Source organism: Anolis carolinensis, chromosome 4 (genome assembly GCF_035594765.1).
Source record: "Anolis carolinensis isolate JA03-04 chromosome 4, rAnoCar3.1.pri, whole genome shotgun sequence".
NCBI lineage: Eukaryota > Metazoa > Chordata > Lepidosauria > Squamata > Dactyloidae > Anolis > Anolis carolinensis.
Window position 1 is genome coordinate 138,821,570 of NC_085844.1, and position 18,358 is coordinate 138,839,927.

Sequence of the window (18,358 nt, forward strand, 5' to 3'; positions counted from 1 at the left end):
ACATCTATGGCTAAGCTACATTGGCACCAAGCTGGCAAATAACTATATTTTTATTTTATTTTAAGTGTACCAGATGTATGTTGTATTTCATGTTTGTATTGTCTGTGCTTGATAAGGCCAACTGGCTAATCAATAAATTGTTGTTGTTGATGTCTTTTAAAACTATTAGTACTATTAGTATTAATGATTAATTACAACATTCACACTGGCCTCCAACAGACAAGAGTCATTTCTCCCACCTTGGACCTACCACAGATATATAAACCTCCCTTGCTCAATTTTCCAATGTACCTCACAACCTCTGAGGATGCCTGCCATAGATGTGGGCAAAACGTCAGGAGAGAATGCTTCTAGAACATGGCCATACAGCCTGGAAAATGCACAAAAACCTATTGGTACAGAAATACAAATGCTTTTTGGCATAGAGCTTGAATTTTCTCTCTCTAGATCATACCACTATTTATACTGATTTATAGCTTGTTGCTAATTGCAAAACATAATAGAACTGTGCAGATGGTGTTTATCAGACAATTCCATATTATTTTATTTCTATTTCTATAGAGAGATGGCAAAATTGAAAGTGCTATTTCTCAGCCTTCTCATGCTGGCACAATATCTATAAAAGGAAGCACTCTGAGTAAATTATCAGAGGTAAGGTACTGGAATTAACTTGTTATGTACTTGATGATCTTTTGCTGGACTTCTAAACTTCAATCATCGCTAGTTTGTAGCAAAGGAGCACCCTTCAGTGCTGGAGAAAAACATCTGGGTCTTGGAAACTGGTGACAAGGATGTACTATCTTCTTTCCATTACATTTCAGCGACTTTAATTGGTATTGATAGTTCAACTGAATTATATTATTGTTTAGGATAGAATAGTATAAAGTAACAATTTTAATTTATTCAATATACAGTGTTCCCTCACTACTTTGCGGTTCACTTTTTGCGGATTTGCTGTTTCGCGGTTTTTCAATAAACTCTAAAAGACTACGGTAGATCATAAAAAATTACAATTTACAGCCTAAGGAAGGGAGGAAAGATAAGCCAAAGGGAGAGAAAAGGAGCCCAAGTGGCAACGGGAGGAGAAGGAGGCGATTTATCAACACACGATTGGTTGATAAAGACTTAAAATAGTGTATAATTACTAAAATAATGTACAAATATTAAAATAAATATAGCATCCCTACTTTGCGGATTTTCACTTATTGCGGGTGGTCCTGGAACCTAAGTGAGAGAACACTGTAATGTTGTTTCAGTAAACTACATTGGAATTTTTAAACAGGTTAAAACTCTTAACAAGTAGACTTCCTCAAACATTCATAAGTTTTTGCTGTTTTGAATGATAAAACCAACCTCATTAAATCAAGTTCATGTGATTAATTTCACAGAGAGATACTATCCTGGGTAATTCAATCCCTTTATATTGATCAGTTTTGCTCCAGAATAACTTTAATATTTCCAAACAAGACTAGGTGAACCACACATTGGCTTAAGTGAGGTAACATCAATTATCTTGGTAATGCAAGATACACATGATGGGATGACATTATTTTCCCTAATATTTTTCTCACATTGTTCCATAGGTCTATATTTTCTTATTTTTCTTCTTACATAGAATTGGAGGATTATGTGCTACACAAGATTAGGGGTAAAATTAAAATTAGGATATTAATAAAGCCTAAGAGCATGTGCCTAGTTTATTCAGAAACTTGTTGTTTTTCATTCCTATAACAAATTCATAATTATGTCATAAAATTTGCTATGAATCAAAATAATTCCTTTCAATTGAAAGGATCAATGGAAGGGTATGAGATTTCTGGACACTCACTCCCAGCTAAATTATTCTAGGCAGGATCCAATGTTTATGTGCAACTGACTCACAAATAGCTTAGTACAGTAATTATGTTTCCCTGCTTTCACACCTTTAATTTTTATCATTTATTAATTTTTCTTCTTAGCAGAATTTTAAAAGAACATATTTTATGCCTGGTTATATATTAAACCACCGAGCTGCTGAATTTGCTGACCAAAAGGTCAGTGGTTCAAATCCAGGGAGTGGGTTGAGCTCCCACTGTTAGCCCCAGCTTCTGCCAACCTAGCAGTTTGAAAACATGCAAATATGAGTAGATCAATAGGTACCGCTCCAGTAGGAAGGTAACAGCACTCCATACAATCATGCCAGCCACATGATCTTGGAGGTGTCTATGGACAATGCCAGTTCTTTGGCTTAGAAATGGAGATGAGCTCCAACCCCCAGAGTCAGACACGACTAGACTTAATGTCAGGGGAAAACCTTTACCTTTACCTATATATTTAAAATGACAAAATAAATTTGAAGAGAAAAAATTAATCAGCAGAAGAAAGTGTCTTCATTTTTTGAATCCTAGAACAAAACCGATGTTCTCATCAGTTCTTTGAAGTTTAAAAAATTTTGTTATTATTTTCTATGATTGTTTTTTCAGTTAGATTTTGTGTCTTAATTACAGTAATTTGTGCACTATTTCTCATTTGCTTTCACTTGCCATTACAAATTTGACAAGACCTAGTCTGCCTTCTGTCCTTAGATCTACAGTGGCAAGTTTGCTCTGCGTGGATGTCACTTTGTCCTAGCTCAAACCTTGTGGGATGAAGACTAAGGGTTGTTCATCTCTGCAAAGTTTAGGTTACTAATGCGCTGTGCCTGTACTATTCCTTAGTAGCTACAATTTTTGTCTTGGCTAGAAACTGTAAGTTTAGATACGCTTATTTTTATTTCCTTCATAATCCCAATAAGTCTGATCCTTTGCATATCGGAGAAAAGTCAAGTCATGATTTGTCCATTGTGAGCCTTCATCAGAAATCCCATAGAACCCAATAATACCCATCTGGCTATGTTGGTGTATAATCTTGGCGTTCAGAATTTTTGATGCTTATTGCCTTACTGCTACAGTTGCTTTGTACTTTTTCTTCATCCATTTTTTTTGTTTTCATATATATCTTCAGGGTTTTTTTTCTTCCTTTTCCAGAAACATGCCCTATTTTATACAGCTTACAAATGCTTCTTCTTCCACTGTTTGCTTTTCCCTCCATTTTGCAATTTTTTCAGTGTATCTCAACCCATATATTCACAAATGTACCCAGTTTACCAATTGTGACAGTTTCGCTGAGTTCTGTAATAACATGTTGGATTTCTTCATACGTGTCTAGATAATGATATTCTTTGTATATTGAATGAAGTCATATTAAATCATTATACATGTGTAATTTGTTGCCTTGAGGTTTTCTGAATTTTGTGCATATTTTATATTATTTTAATGGCACCAGATTTATTTCTGAGTCATGCCTTGAGCATATGGGGAGATAATCAGATTAAACTCTGAAACAGACTGGCCTGCCTTCAAATGTAGTGCCAGCTGATTACTGGAGTCATGTTTGGCATCTTTATTTTCTGTAGTGGCAGAATTTTGTAGAAAGAATAGCTTAATTCACTTTCACAGCCCCATCTAATTTTAAGTGATGATTTCCCACTAATCTTTTCAATTTATGTAGCATTAATATAAGTGATCTAGCTTGATGTGAAGTCCTCAGATTTCAAGTTCAGACAGATGGTGTGTGCTTCAAAGACATTATTATCTCCCTGTTTCATTTTATTCGCTATCTCACTTATAAAGTACATAATATAGGTGCTATTTGTGTACAAAATAGTATGTTTTCTTCTATATTGGTGAACAAACTAACAACAGTTTTCTTACATACCTTGGAGCTTTAAAACGTTTACAAACTCATGGTGGGAAAACAAGCCTTGTGTTAGGAAGATCATGGTGTCTTATCCTTGCTGCTAGCTTAACGTGTGGGGTAAAAACATGAATTCTTCCTCTTCCTCCTCCTCTTTTTAAAATAGGGTAGCAATTACATTAAATAGTAATTCTAAAATAAACTGGAAAATTCTTTCTCCAGGAAGAGTGTGTGTGTACATATGTCACTGTAATGGTATAATTCTTTCTGCTAAAACTAGTGTGAAACACTGTATACATGCATCATTTTGTGACACAGTAATTCAGCTTTACTAGCAAACCATAAGTTAAACCAAACCCTTATAAGAGATGGACACATACCTACATTGTCATAACATGGGCATACAACACATCTCATAAAAATATTTCATTTAAATTTTAAATATATATGATTTACTACTTACTTTACATAGACTCAGAGGTTTCTCATTACATTCATGCAACACACCTACACAGTGCACCCAATACAGTAATGTGTCATAACACATAGTCTGGAAAACTCTAATCTAGCATAATACTGTCGCACCTCAGGTTAGCTTCACCTTGCTATATACACCAAACTGCACACAGGTTGTAGTCTTGTCTGTTTATCAGAAAATAGAAGATAACAAATTTATTTAAAAGCAAAAGTAAAGTTTAAAAAAATGTTGAAAAATACAGTCTTAGAGAATAATTCCAGAAATCACAAGGAATAAACAAAGTCCCAATAGAGCATGACAAAGTCCCAAGAACATGAGCACGTAGGCTGCAAGATAATCCAGGAAAATGAGAGCTTGCTTCTTGGTTGAACGGAAATTGCTTTGACAAAGGTTTCTCTCCAAACACATTGCTTTAATACCCTTTGCAAAGCATGAAAGCATTTCTCTGGCCTCTAACCTCCCTCTTGTTTGCGATTCTCACACCCTGAATTCCAAACGGTCAGCTCAATCTAAAGATTCCATTTCATCAAGGTCAACCTGCTCGTTAGTTTGCTGAGCCTCATTATCAGACTGAGAACTGTCCTCCTTTTCCAAGTCAATTTGCACCTGGCTAGTTTCAGTATCATCAACATCATTCCTTGCTGTGGGAAAATGAACTTGTTCCTCATCTTCTACAACAGGGACATTTTGAACCTGATTTTGAACCTGAATCCCATCATCCTCATCAGAGCCAATCTGAGATTCCAGCTGAGTCACAACAAATACAGGGGTTGGCAACTGTGGGGAGGGGACAGAGTTTAATTTTCATACACACATCCTGGCAGCACCAATACTTGTTTGTATGCTGGAAATGATGTCACATTGCCTTTGGTCAACATTTTGGGCCAGTTTTCAGCTCTAAGGCAGTGTTCAGAGAAGAATATTGGAGGCTTCTGAATATGTGATTATGCTAAACTGTCATGCCTGGAGACAGTTTTCTTAATCGTTTAAAATCATTATCTGGTGGGAAATTAACTCAAAATTATGCTCATCTAAAAAATTGAATTCAGATTGTTTTGGAGGATTAGCAGGTTGCTTCAGAGATGACAAAATTGGGCTCAAGCATCACATGCAATTCCCAAATCTCATGTAAAGTATAGTTTTGTACTACAGTTTTTAAATTCAACATAACCACACAGGTTTAAATCAAGCAAGTAAAGTTGTGTTCGAAATGCTCCAACAAGGTTGTAGTCCAGCATAGTAAGACTTTTGCCCCATCTACATTACTATAGAATGCAGTTTCAGAATCCAGATTAACTGCATTGAACTGCATCATGTGGCAGTTTGAAGTCATATAATCCAGTTCAGTGTAGTTAATCTGCATTTTGAAACTGCAATATATGGCAATGTGGTTGGGGCCTTTGGGACAGAAGTACCTCATTAGCAGAATTAGCAGGGGTGCTCACAAATGCAGGTTTATTGCATCTTCAAAACAAGTAAAGGTTACTTATCATCTAGTGACTGGTGGATGAAATAAGATACAAATGCAAGATCTAAAATAGTTTAATTGCACCTCAGAATTACTCTATGTGCTTCTTTATAGTGATGGGAAATGCTTTAAAAAATCAATCAGTGTTTAGAAGGATGTTTCTCTCATTGCTTTTTACTGCAGAAATTGGGACTGCAAATTCAGCCTTCAGTAGAATTGCCATTAGACAAAGAAGGAAGCAAGATTTTGAAAGCCACGGAGACACTATCCACTCTCAGTCTTGATAGAGAAGCTTTTCGTCCTGTGTATAGAGGAGCAGTGAATGCTTTTTGTATTCAGCTCTTTTGTATTGATGAGAAATATGAAACAAGGCAAGTACACTAAAGAACCTAGATGGACAATTTTATTTCATCCTCAGTTCAGCAGTAAGGCTTGTTAATATTCACTAGGTTTATTTTATTTGTTTAGAATCATAGAATAGTAGAGTTGGAAGAGACCACATGGGCCATCCAGTCCAACCCCCTGCTAAGAAGGACTTAAATATTTTATTTAAAATATAAGTGTTCTATACTTTCATCATTCCTCTTCTGCTTAAATAACCTCTGCTATGAATTCAAATCATTTCGTCATAATACCTGTTAACCACATACATTCATGGAAAACCTATTAACCATTGACATAGCCCTTTTCTGCATTGTACTGCAAAAAAGAAATACAGATTCTCTTATATCTTATGTCCTTGCTATGGATTAATTCAGAGGGGGATGTCTTTTGTTTTGTGTTTTGAGGAGAGCTGAATTAGGTTAGGTTTAAAATGAATGCTATACAATAAAATGCCATGATTTTTCTTTAATAATGTGATTTTATTTGCAGGTCGCTGGATTTTCTCAATTTTGTTTTCAACCTTTTCCCAGTAAGTAGAAGTAAGGCAATTAATGAGCAGAAAACAATTTGCAAAAAAATGCTTTTTGATATTTTTCAAGTTCTTTGGGGTGCTCTAGGGCAGAAATCAGAAGGTTATATAAAGACATTATTGAGATATATAGATATATGGTATTTCTTCAGTTCTATGATGTCATCAATTGTAAGACGTACACTACTTTCAATACCATCAACATTAAAAATCTCATATGGAAATGAATAATACTTTGATTGTTCAGAGCCAATAGCCCCGAAGTTACTGGTTTCCATTTTGCATTCCCCATTCACTTGCTTATTCATCTCTGTTAAATTTTGAAAACAGCTTTCCTCATTTCATGATGAATAACGTAAAATCGTTATATCTGAAAACTGGTAAGTCATCAGATAGTCCATATTTGGGAGACAAGGTCATCATGTAATATTCATTGCCAAAGAGTAAGAAGGTACAAATTTTTATGATATCCAAGGAGATGACTATACATGAATGTCACCTGATATCTACATAAGCTGCAAGAATGAGGCCAAGAACACATTGAAGAATATATATTGTATTGACACCAAAACCAGAAGTCACTTCCTGTTTTGTTTTTGGCTATGGGCAGGCCTGTAGCCAGTATTTTGATTCGGGGGGGGGGGGGGGCTGAGTCTGAGTGAGAGAGGATCTACTCTAGCAAACCTTTGGTATCGTTATCCCGATACCCCCATGCATATGGGATATAGTGAGTATGGTGATCAGATCATGATATAAATAAACATAACAAATAATACCAGTAAGGCCTTCTTGCGGACCACCCTGAGAATTTCGGGGGGGGGGGGCTGAAATCCCTCAAGCCCGCCCCCCCCCCCCCCCCGGCTACATGCCTGGCTATGGGCTGGCTGTTTTTCAAGTACATGCAGATTTCTGTGTGTAAGCAACAAGTATTTATCCAGCCCATAGTTGCCCACTGTTTTAAAGTTTCTGTGGTTTGCTACATTTTTATCTGTACCGCTTATTGTCAAGTTTGTGTTACAGGAAAAGAAATCCAAAATCTTACTGGAATCTTTTATGACTTGTATTTAAAAACTTGCTAAATTAAAATGTGTGTTCTCAAATCTACATGTCCCATCCTTGTCAAACTGTATCTGAATTCTTAATCATTATTAACCAAAGGCCAAATACAACACAAAGTAGTCTTGTATAAAAACAGATTTTTGCAAGAGTCTCATGCATTTCAAGGGAATTTCACATTCAGTGGAATGTCAGTGGGAAAAATTCATGTTAGACTGAGGTCTAGAGCAGAGAATAAGTTATTAATCAAATATAAAACTACTGGTATTAATGTTATCTCATAGTCATCATCCCATTGCCACTGTTCCCTGACTGTGTTTTTATGGGAAAGAGTGAATTTGACTATCAAACTCATAGTTTAGAATAGATACAGAAAGCTGTCCATGCAAGGAGGTATGGTCCTTATCTTCTTTTCCTTCTCTCTGGATATTACAGCATTATATAGTGGGTTTTAATAAGGTCATTATCACATGAGGCTTGTAGTGCATGGTTGAAGCTCACTAGCCACGAATGGAAGTGGGTCATTCTAAATGAATTGCAAACCATTTTGCAATTTGTGTTGAAGCAGTATTTTTCTACCAGTGCAGGACAGTTATCTTTAGGTTACTGGAAGCTCATTGAATTGGTGTCCAAAGTGTTTTCAGTTGTGTAACATGGTAAAAGCACTGCTGCAGCTACTTTGGGGTAATGATGTCTGATTGTTCATATATTGTGGGCGTTCCTTCTCTCTTCTGCACTTCGCTGTTCCCAAACTGCTGCCATTTCAATTTCCATAGAGAGAACAGAGAATATCTCTGTATGCAACACAAAACTTCCCATTTCTGCCCATTCACTTCCTATCAAAAAGAAATTTAAGTAACCCTAACTTCACAGGCAATTCCAGGCACTGATAGGGATTGCCCATCTTAATTAAGCATTTCCTTCCTGTTTATAAGTCTGTTTTACAAAACTTCCAGCTTGTGGGTGCATGCGCATCGCTAAACAAGATTTGTCAAGCAAAAGTACACTCCCTTGCAGAATACACAGAATAGGTTTAATTGCAAGATGTATCTTTATTTTTATTAACTTTTAAAGTATATTATTGGGACAGTGCTTGTGAAATTGAAAAAGGTAGAAGTAATTAAGAGCAAAGGCCAAGTCTTGTGACATTCTGAAACTCATGCAGCTTCCCAATTCTTCTGGTGGAAAAAACATTAAAAACAGGGGACATGGAGAAAGAGAGGCAGTGGATCAGTTGGGAGGAATTATATCCTAGTAACTACGCAAAACTAAAAATGCTTTCTAAAAGTGCTTGTAGAATGGATTTGTGCGGTAAAAACAGTGTCTATCGAGGCATGCTCCAGTTTCAAGCAAGATGTGTTTGCAATACCAGAACCTGTTTTTAGAGCCTCAGATACCTTAGTAAAGTGGAGGGCATGTAGAAAAACTCCCACTTCAATCTGATCATGCATTTTTCTTGCCCTTTATCTATTTTCTTAAACAACTTTTCTTAGACAACTTATATGTGATTTTTATGAATTATTATTATTTCTTCTTTTCAGGCTAGAGATTTCTGCATTATTTCAGTACCACATATGGTGCCTGAATTTCACTTAATTCAGAACTTTGTCAGGGTTGTTCCCTTTAGTAATTGCACGCTGCATCAAGAGCTCTATGTGTTTCACCGTTCTGGATTGCTGAAGTAAGTAAAATAATTTGCTTTACAAACACTTCTTTGAAGAACTGCAGATCAATTGAATGTTTTAATTGCAATGAATTGCTTAGGTGTTTTTGTTATCTAGTAGGAAATGACACTAATTATAACCTAGAAACTTTCAATTAGATTCATGTCTCTCTAGAAAGCTTTATACATTTATGTAAAAAATGTATAAAAATGTGTAAAACACTGATTCTGGATCCCAATATTTTCTACAAATACCACAGCACAAGATTCCACCCCACCACAGTAGCCAATGCTAGGGAAATCATTGTTTGGATGTCAAAGGATGGCTACTCTACTAATCTGGATTGACATTGGAAAAGGAAGGAAATGGGATAAAGTGAGTGAGATAGAGGAACAGAAAAAAATAATCTAAGGCACCTGCTTCCATGTCTTCTTTGGATCCTAGTTTGTAGTAATGTCAGTCCCACAAACTGTCTATACCTTGTTATAGGAAGAAATAATTATAATATCCAACACCGACTTTCAGAAGAGGTGGGTCTTTCATTCAATCAAGAGGCACACTGTCTGTTGGGTCAGGAAACATAACCTGCCATAGATGTGCCTGATTCCATTTGCCTAGGGTGTGTGACGATACCAGAAGAAAGACTCAAGACCATCCATGTTGATGGAGAGGTGGTAATGGATCATGTCTTCAAAGTTTATAAGATGAAGAAAATAATGGGATTTAGATTTCAGACTCAGCAATGCAGATTGCAATGCATATACTGGAAACATTCTGAATCTTCTTCATGTGTTAGACCTAAGTCTCCAATAAGAGCTTGTCATCAGTATTTGCATAACCATCATAGATTTCCTTATAAACAATCCCTCTGGCAACCTTTTTCTTTGAGGAAGTCATCAAGATTTTCCAAAAGTCCTCTTTGAATCTCTATAAATGACATTCCATTGTGCACAGGATTATGTACCACCTTTAGACCTTAGACTCTTTCACCATTTCAGCACTTGACGGAGTATCACCAATGACTCCTCTAAGTTCTCACCATCATTTGTAAAGGTGTTACCCATCACTTGTAGGACTGATCTGTACTCCTTCTCCTTCAAAGGTTATAAGGGAAAGGATTACTGGCTTGTTTTGGCTGTTTTCCTGTTATTTTACAGTGCAGAAAAAATATTGGAGGCTTCATCCTATTCTGGATCCCTATGGAATAAACTGATAAATAACACCTTAGACATTTTGTAAGGTCACACTTCATTTTGTTCTTCTGCTTCTGTGACTGAATGACTGGTTCAGTTTTCTGGATCTAAAGATAACTTACACATCACAATGCATTCTGAACATCACTGATCTTCTAGTTTGTAGTGATGAAAGATCTGTATCAACACAAAGATGTTTTCAGTTGGCTTATCCAATGCACTGAGGATATTCATGAAATGCATGGCAGAAGTACAGTAGTCTCTTTTCTCAAGACTCAAGGAGTCATCATAAGTTCCAGCACAGATGACTAGCTATTGGTAAATGCATCTGAATATAAACTATACTGAGACCTTCAGCACACTCCCTCTCTTCTCTATGACATAGGCCTTCAGATCATAGGAAGTAGTCATAGGAACTATTTTAGATTTTACATGAGAATCCTCCATTTATAGTTGAGACGCTATGATACTGCATTAGCCAGAAGAACTAATGGTTACCATCACACCAGTGTTTTTTATGCTTACCTCAAATTTTATCAGCTACATTAATATATTGATCTGTGAAGAGATACTCAGAAAAAGACGATCATTACACTGCCAAACATGAAATGCCTCCCTGACACTCACTTCCTATTCTTTCACTCTTTGCTCCATGTGGACACTGAAGACTTTTTGGTAAGTGTGATGCTTTGAGATACTTCACCTGCACAGAGCCTCCACTAGAACATTCTAAAGCTGAGCAGCCTTGGCCTGGAGATACAGTGATTGAACTGGCTGAATCTTATGTTGGGCTTCTCTGTACCCCTCATATTCCCTCGGACTGCAACATGGACATTGTCCTTGGTGTTTCTGAAAAGCCTTCAGTGTCCACATGGGCAGAGAATGGAATGTGAGTGTCAAGGAGGCATGATGGAGAAGCTAGGCCTTGTGTGCACAGGGGGGGATAGGATAGAAGAAGCTGGGTGGTGCTCAAACTTTATATACTACTAGCTTGGGGACCCGGTGGTGCCTGGGTTATTAGAAGAAGGCATTGTTTGTTTTGGGATGTTAGTTAATATCACTTAGGTTTGGTCCAGATCCATTGCTTATTGTTTATCGATGTATTGTACATTGTTATTGTTTTGTATCTGATATTTCTGTGAGCCGCCCCGAGTCCCCTCCGGGGGAGATGGTGGCAGGATATAAATAAACTTATTATTATTATTATTATTATTATTATTATTATTATTATTATTATTATTATTATTGCTGGCTGGATTCAGTGCTCTCTGGATAAGGGTGAACTACAACTCCCAGATCCAAGGTCAATTACCCCCAAACCAGGCATGTATGCACAGTTGGCCATGTTGGGTCTCTGTGCCAAGTTTGGTCCAGATCTGACGTCAGTTGGGTTTAGTGCTTTCTGGATGCAGGTGAGCTACAACTTCCATTCTTACTAACCCTCGCAGTATGTTCAGTTGGTTATGGGGCTTCTCTGTGCCAAGTGTGGTCCTGACCCATTGTTGCTGGGGGTCACTGTTTCTCTAGATGCAGATGAACTACAACTTTCAAAATCAAGGTCCATTCCCACTAACCCCTGCAATATGTACAGTTGGTCATGGGGCTTCTCTGTGCCAAGTTTGGTCCCAGTCCATTGTCAGTGTGGATCACAGTATCAGTGAAGGTACTGCAAGTCCCATCATCCGTGGCAAGTTTGGTCCAGATCCATCGTTGGATGGCAGAACAGTGCTCTCTGGATGTAGGTCAAGTACAACTCCTGTAAATCATGGTGAATTCTCCCCAAACCTCTTGTTCAGTTGCTGATCTATTCCTGTTTGCTGTGTGCCATAGAAAAGAGTTCAGGGAGAAGCAGTGGGCGGGGTCATGCAAATTAAGGAACTCTGGGATGTCCATTATAGAAGAAAAACAGAACATCCATGATGAAATTGTCCTCACATGAAAGCCTTCACTTGGGTGTGGGGCAGTATGGTGTTTGTGGAGGACACTGGCATGGTTTGGGCTACATGTTCATGGTGCTCACTATAACCTGCATGTCAGTGGAGGGAAGGCCAAGGGTGTCTCCTGCTCAGTGGGAACTATAGCTGTTTATGGAGGCGGGAGGCTGTCAGTGTAAGTGGACACCTCCATCACATAGACACATACAATTTTTTTTCACTTTTATTATATGTATGTATAAAGTACCTTTATATAAGAGATGTGAGCATCTGCCTCTTTTAATATCTGTGGGCATCATGTAGCCAAGCCCCCTTGGATACGGAGATCCCACTCTACTTGCAAAATCTTCAGTCTTAGATCACACTCTATAGAAGGATTGTGTCCTCTAAGCAAGGTGTGCCTTTACTTGAGAAAACAAGAGAGGCCTTATGGCCAAAAGATGGGCATGCTCATAAAAAGGTACATTCTCTGCTTTCACCTAAAAAAATCTGAATTTACAATGTTATTTCTGTGGAAAATGTGAGCAGGAGTTGAAAACTAACCAGTAATTGTGGAGGAAGGTGGAAAAAAGAGTAACATAAAAGCCGGTCTTGGTCCCTTAATAATCCTTTCCTGATGAAGAAAAATATAAAAAGCAAAGATCAATGCAGTGTTTTTACACTAGGAGATTTCAAAAGGCATGTGAATAGAAAGCGAGTCGCTGAAAATGAATAAAAAGCCAACCCATCAGAAGCGAACATAGAAAGATGGAGGAGGCATGAAAGTGCAAAGTCAAAGAGATAAAGGCAAAGGCTCTAAATGAAAGACTGATTAGCAAAGGTGTTGGAAAGAGAAAAAGTCCTCACACAAAAGCTAGAGGATGGCAAATGCAACACTAGGCCTGATTCTTAATAGAGAAGGATGCAAAGTAATAACATGACAAGATGTAGCCTGAAATGCTTAATGGATACTTCTCTTCAATTTTGACTGTAAAGCATAATAGTAATGGTGCCCTTACTTCTTGACAGTCAAATGAAATAGGCTTCTGGAAGAATTACTTTCTTACTGAGGGCTCAGTGAATATGTTTCAACTAAGAATATTTTTCTCTCGGTTTATCATTTTCATAATGAGTCTGATTTTTTTTAAGCAGGTGCCCATCCTTCAGGCATTATTTTATCAATTATCAAACTACTTCATGCAATCAATTGCATCTACAGAGGTTCCTCTGTATTTTGTGAATATATGCCTAGGGTGTAGAAGCAGGCCTTTATAGTGGTTGGCATTCAAAGGAACAGGAAGAAAATATCTAAGAGCTGACTTTATAAGAAAATAAATCATGTTTCAAACTTAATTTTCTTTTTCCACAATATATTTATAAAAAATATCACAGTCGGTAGCTCCAATCTGAAAATGTTGAGTAATTATCCAAAATTAACACTTTCTGTGAAAAAAAATGTTTTATCCTAGGTGACAGACTGCTATGCCAAAGATAAAATAATTTATTGATTACCGTTAGTTTTAGTATAGTACAATCAGATGTTCATGGATTGATAGCTGCAGGTGCATACACAGTAAACTTCAGATTTAAATGACATTTTCATTTTCGAAAGGACTAACTGATCATTCATTAGTTCGACCTGATATCTAATGTCCACATCTTTGAACCAGATAGTCATACATGACCATTTTGTCTTTGACGAAATATTAAGTGAATGGGTTCCTGACTAAAGCCAAAACAATGTTTGCCCACGACTACAAAGATATACAATGTCAATGATAAATCAACTGTTATATACAGTATAGATTAGTATTAAATAAAATACAATTGGTACAGAATTTACATGTACAATGGTATTTCTTTGTACATCCAAAGAATTTCTAACTTAAACAATGCGTGTTCTATGCATAAACTTGCAGCTTGTAAAATCAATATGTTGAATTGACGGGTACAGATACCACAACCGGTTTTGACTCTAGATCTTCCTCAGGTGAATTTATCTGTGAATGTTCTGTTAGATTAACAAGAGTGTGTATCCATACCCACATACATACAATTATAAATCTGATCCAAATACTCACAACTTTACATTCTCATGAAAAAACACTTTCCATCCCTTTTGACAGTTTGTATTCATGTATACTTTTTCAATGGTGGGTACTAAACAAAAGAAACAAACATTGGCTATTACACATTGCCAACATCAATGTATTTATTGTATTGTATGACATTGTATATCTTTGTGTTTCTAGGCAAACATTGTTTTAGTTTTGCCTTTGACCCCATCTACATAATCCCATTTTTGAATGCAGATTATCTGATTTTATTGGGTTGCTGTGGGTTTTCCAACCTGTATGGGCATGTTCCAGAAGCATTATCTCCTGACATTTTGGCCACATCTATAGCAGGCATCCTCAAAGGTTGTGAAATTTGTTGGAAACTAGGCAAGTGGGGTTTATATATCTGTGGAATGTCTAAGGTGAGAGAAATAACTTCTGTCAATTGGAAACAAGTGTAAATGTTGCAATTGGCCACCTTGATTAGCATTGAAAAGCCTTGCAACTTCAAAGCCTGGCTGCTTCCTGCCTGAGGGAATCCTTTGTTAGAAACTGTGAAGCCCTCCTCCTCCAGCATGAACTGAACCACCTAAACTGGGCTCTACAGGCCAATGGATACTCTATCTCAGACATCAGAAGAGCTGCAAAATCAAGAACAAGCCACGAGAGTAAATACAAAAATCCACCCAGAAGAAAAGTGTTCTTACCATATAGCAAGGGAACCACTGAGGACATTGGGGAGCTGATGAAGAAACATAACATACAAACTAACTTCAGACCCACAAAGAAAATCCAACAAATGCTATGTTCTGCAGAGGACAAGAGGGATTCTCTCCCTTCTTCAGGAGTCTACCGTATTCCATTCAGCTGTGGACAAGTCTACAAAGGGACCACCAAAGGCAGCATTGCCCAGACACGAATCAAGGAACATGAAAGACACTGCAGACTAACTCCACCAGAAAAGTCAACCATAGCAGAGCACCTGATGAACCAACCTGGACACAGCATATTATTTGAGAACATAGAAATGCTGGACCACTCTAACAACCATCATGTCAGACTACACAGAGAAGCCATTGAAATCCACAATCATGTGGACAATTTCAACAGAAAGGAGGAAACCATGAAAATGGACAAAATCTAGCTGCCAGTATTTAAAAAAACCCTCTAAAATCAGGGCAGTAAATAAAGAACAACATGAGTAAAAACGGGAATTCCAGACAGGAAACAATCAGGGCCAGCTAACACCTCCTAACAAAGGATTCCCTCAGGCAAGAAGCAGCCAGGCTTTGAAGCTGCAAAGCTTTTCAATGCTAATCAGGGCGATCAGTTGCAACAATCACAGTTTCCTCAGGCAGACAAAAGTTCTTTCTCCCACCCTAGACATTCCGCAGATATATAAACCCCACTTGCCTAGTTTCAACAGACCTTACAACCTCTAAGGATGCCTGCGATAGATGTGGGTGAAATGTCAGGAGAGAATGCTCCTGGAACATGGCCATACAGCCCGGAAAACTCACAGCAACCCAGTGATTCCAGCCATTAAAGCTTTTGACAACATATCTGATTTTAACTGGATTATTAACTAATTTTAACTGCAAGATCCAGTTTAAACCAGATAATCTGCATTCAGAAATGAGTGTAGATAGGAACTTTATTTGTTTTTGAATTACAACAACCCTAAATCAAATCAATAATGGGCAAAATTTGCTTTTGCCTTCTGAGGCAAAGAGAGAGTGATCTGCCAAAGGTTCTCTCATAGCCAAGTGAAGATTTGAACCCTGGCCTCTGGAATCATAGTTTTAAAGCATTACATCATGTAATCGTTAATCCAGAACCGATCATAATACATATATTATTATATATTTATACAACTTTTTTTCAGATAAACAGAGGGATGATTCTATATTCCTGTTCCAAACCCCTGCTTCTCTGTGGGAAACTAATTCAGTTTTATTAGTATCAAGCTAATAAGCTTATCACAGATATGCCTGATGTATGATATTTGAAGTCAGCTAGAAAAAAACATTGTAGCATAATTTATATAAAATGCCAGCACTTTCTATTACCCAACCAAAGTACTTATTATGGCAAGAATGGATTTTAAAACACCACTTCATGAATGCCATATCAATTTTCTTTGGAGATAATAATGATGGCTACTATGAATGCAAACTATGGATTCTTTTTGAGACAATTACTTGATGCCATTATTCACTACACTACAAATATGGATCTGGTTTTAATTTCTTTTAACAGGTCTTTTCTTGTAAGAGCAGCAAGATCTGATGATATTCCTGATGTTGAATTGCTTGTGAAAACCTTGGAACTAAACAAGAGTATTTTGGATGATGTAGATAAATACATACAAGCACGAAGAGATCCAGTAAGATACTGCATGAATTTATCTTGCTTCTTTTTTAATGTATGCTTTGAGATGATGCAAATGATGACGCAAATTAACATTGATTCATTCAGGCATGTAAAGCTCTGAAGCTTGAAACTTGCTAGTAAACTAAAATCTCAGTTTGGCCTTTCAAATGAGTAAGTAGTATGTTTGCGAAAGGAATTGAAATGAGAATTATGGTACAGCATTAAGTAAATTATCACTTTATAAGAATGTGTACCGACTTACCTGTTTTATTTTTCAGGATGGGATACCAGTGAAGGCATTTGTAGCAGAAGTCTTGAATCAAATCGTTGGAGTAGCAGTTATTAGGAATGAAATGGTATGTATTCCTAATTGCAATCATTATTATGTTTATTTAAGCCCCTCGGTGGCGCAGCGTATTAAAGCGCTGAGTTGCTGAACTTGCGGACCACTCTGGCAGGAAGGTAACGGCGCTGCATGCAGTCATGCCAGCCACATGACCTTGGAGGTGTCTACGGACAATGCCGACTCTTTGGCTTAGAAATTGAGATGAGCACCAACCTCCAGAGTCAGACACGACTGGGCTGGACTGGACTTGATGTCAGGGGAAAACCTTTATCTATGTTTATTTATACCCCGCGCTGTCTCTCTACAAAAGAAACTCTAAACCACTTACAATAAAACCAATGTAATACAATTTAAAAATTTACAAGCATTAAAATAAAATTAAATATTAATGGTATTAAAAACAAACAGTTAAAATTCTATAAACTGAGCTAAAACTACAGCACTGCCTGACTAAATCTAAAAAAATCTTCGTCTTTAAAAGCCTGCCTGAGTAACAAAGTTTTAGCCTGCCACTAGTGGTAAATGTCCCCCTAAAAAAGAAATGTATCTGTGTTTAAAGAAGAAACAAATTACAAATACAGTAGACTTTTGCTGGATTTAGTGGTACAGGGCCCTGTGAAAGTACAAAAACCACAAATACAAAAAACACCTTTAAAAACTGAGAGAATGCATCTCTAGGAATGTCTAGGTCTTCCAGGGCAACTTTGTAGATAACTTCTGCCAAAATTGCTCTCGAGGACCTAGAGATTTCTAAAGAGAACATATTAATCAAATCTATGAGTAATCAAATCTACAAAATGAAAACTCACAAATGTGAAGGGATGACTGTTGTGACATTATCTGTGACACCCAGATCAATTACCTTTAACTCCTATGGAACCCAGCATTGACCCATTAATAGTCAACCCAGGCCCCTCCCACACAAGTGAATAAAATCCCACATCTGCTTTGAACTGGAATATATAGCAATGTGGACTCAGATAACCCAGTTCAAAGCAGCTATTGCGGATTATCTGCCTTGATATTCTAGATTATATAGTTGTGTGGAGGGGCCCTCAGGTTTTCAAGATAAATTTTTAGACTAAGGGCCCTTCCACACAGCCATATAACCCAGAATATCAAGGTTTATATCTGAGTCCACACTGCCATGTAATCCAGTTCAATGTGGATTTTATGCAACTGT

General features: G+C 37.2%; 1 protein-coding gene across 3 annotated transcripts in view; it reads left to right on the plus strand.

The window, feature by feature from the left end:
- The window catches only part of cfap61 (cilia and flagella associated protein 61), a 132,126-nt gene that overhangs the window by 28,245 nt on the left and 85,523 nt on the right, over positions 1-18,358 (plus strand). For 2 of the 3 annotated variants that reach the window (XM_062977912.1, XM_008109085.3), the window contains exons 10-15: positions 562-651; positions 5,844-6,031; positions 6,534-6,573; positions 9,171-9,310; positions 16,716-16,842; positions 17,108-17,185. In XM_062977912.1, coding sequence (XP_062833982.1) covers positions 562-651; positions 5,844-6,031; positions 6,534-6,573; positions 9,171-9,310; positions 16,716-16,842; positions 17,108-17,185 — 663 coding nt within the window. The remainder of the gene's footprint in view (positions 1-561; positions 652-5,843; positions 6,032-6,533; positions 6,574-9,170; positions 9,311-16,715; positions 16,843-17,107; positions 17,186-18,358) is intronic. The other variant, XM_062977911.1, reaches the window with a different exon arrangement.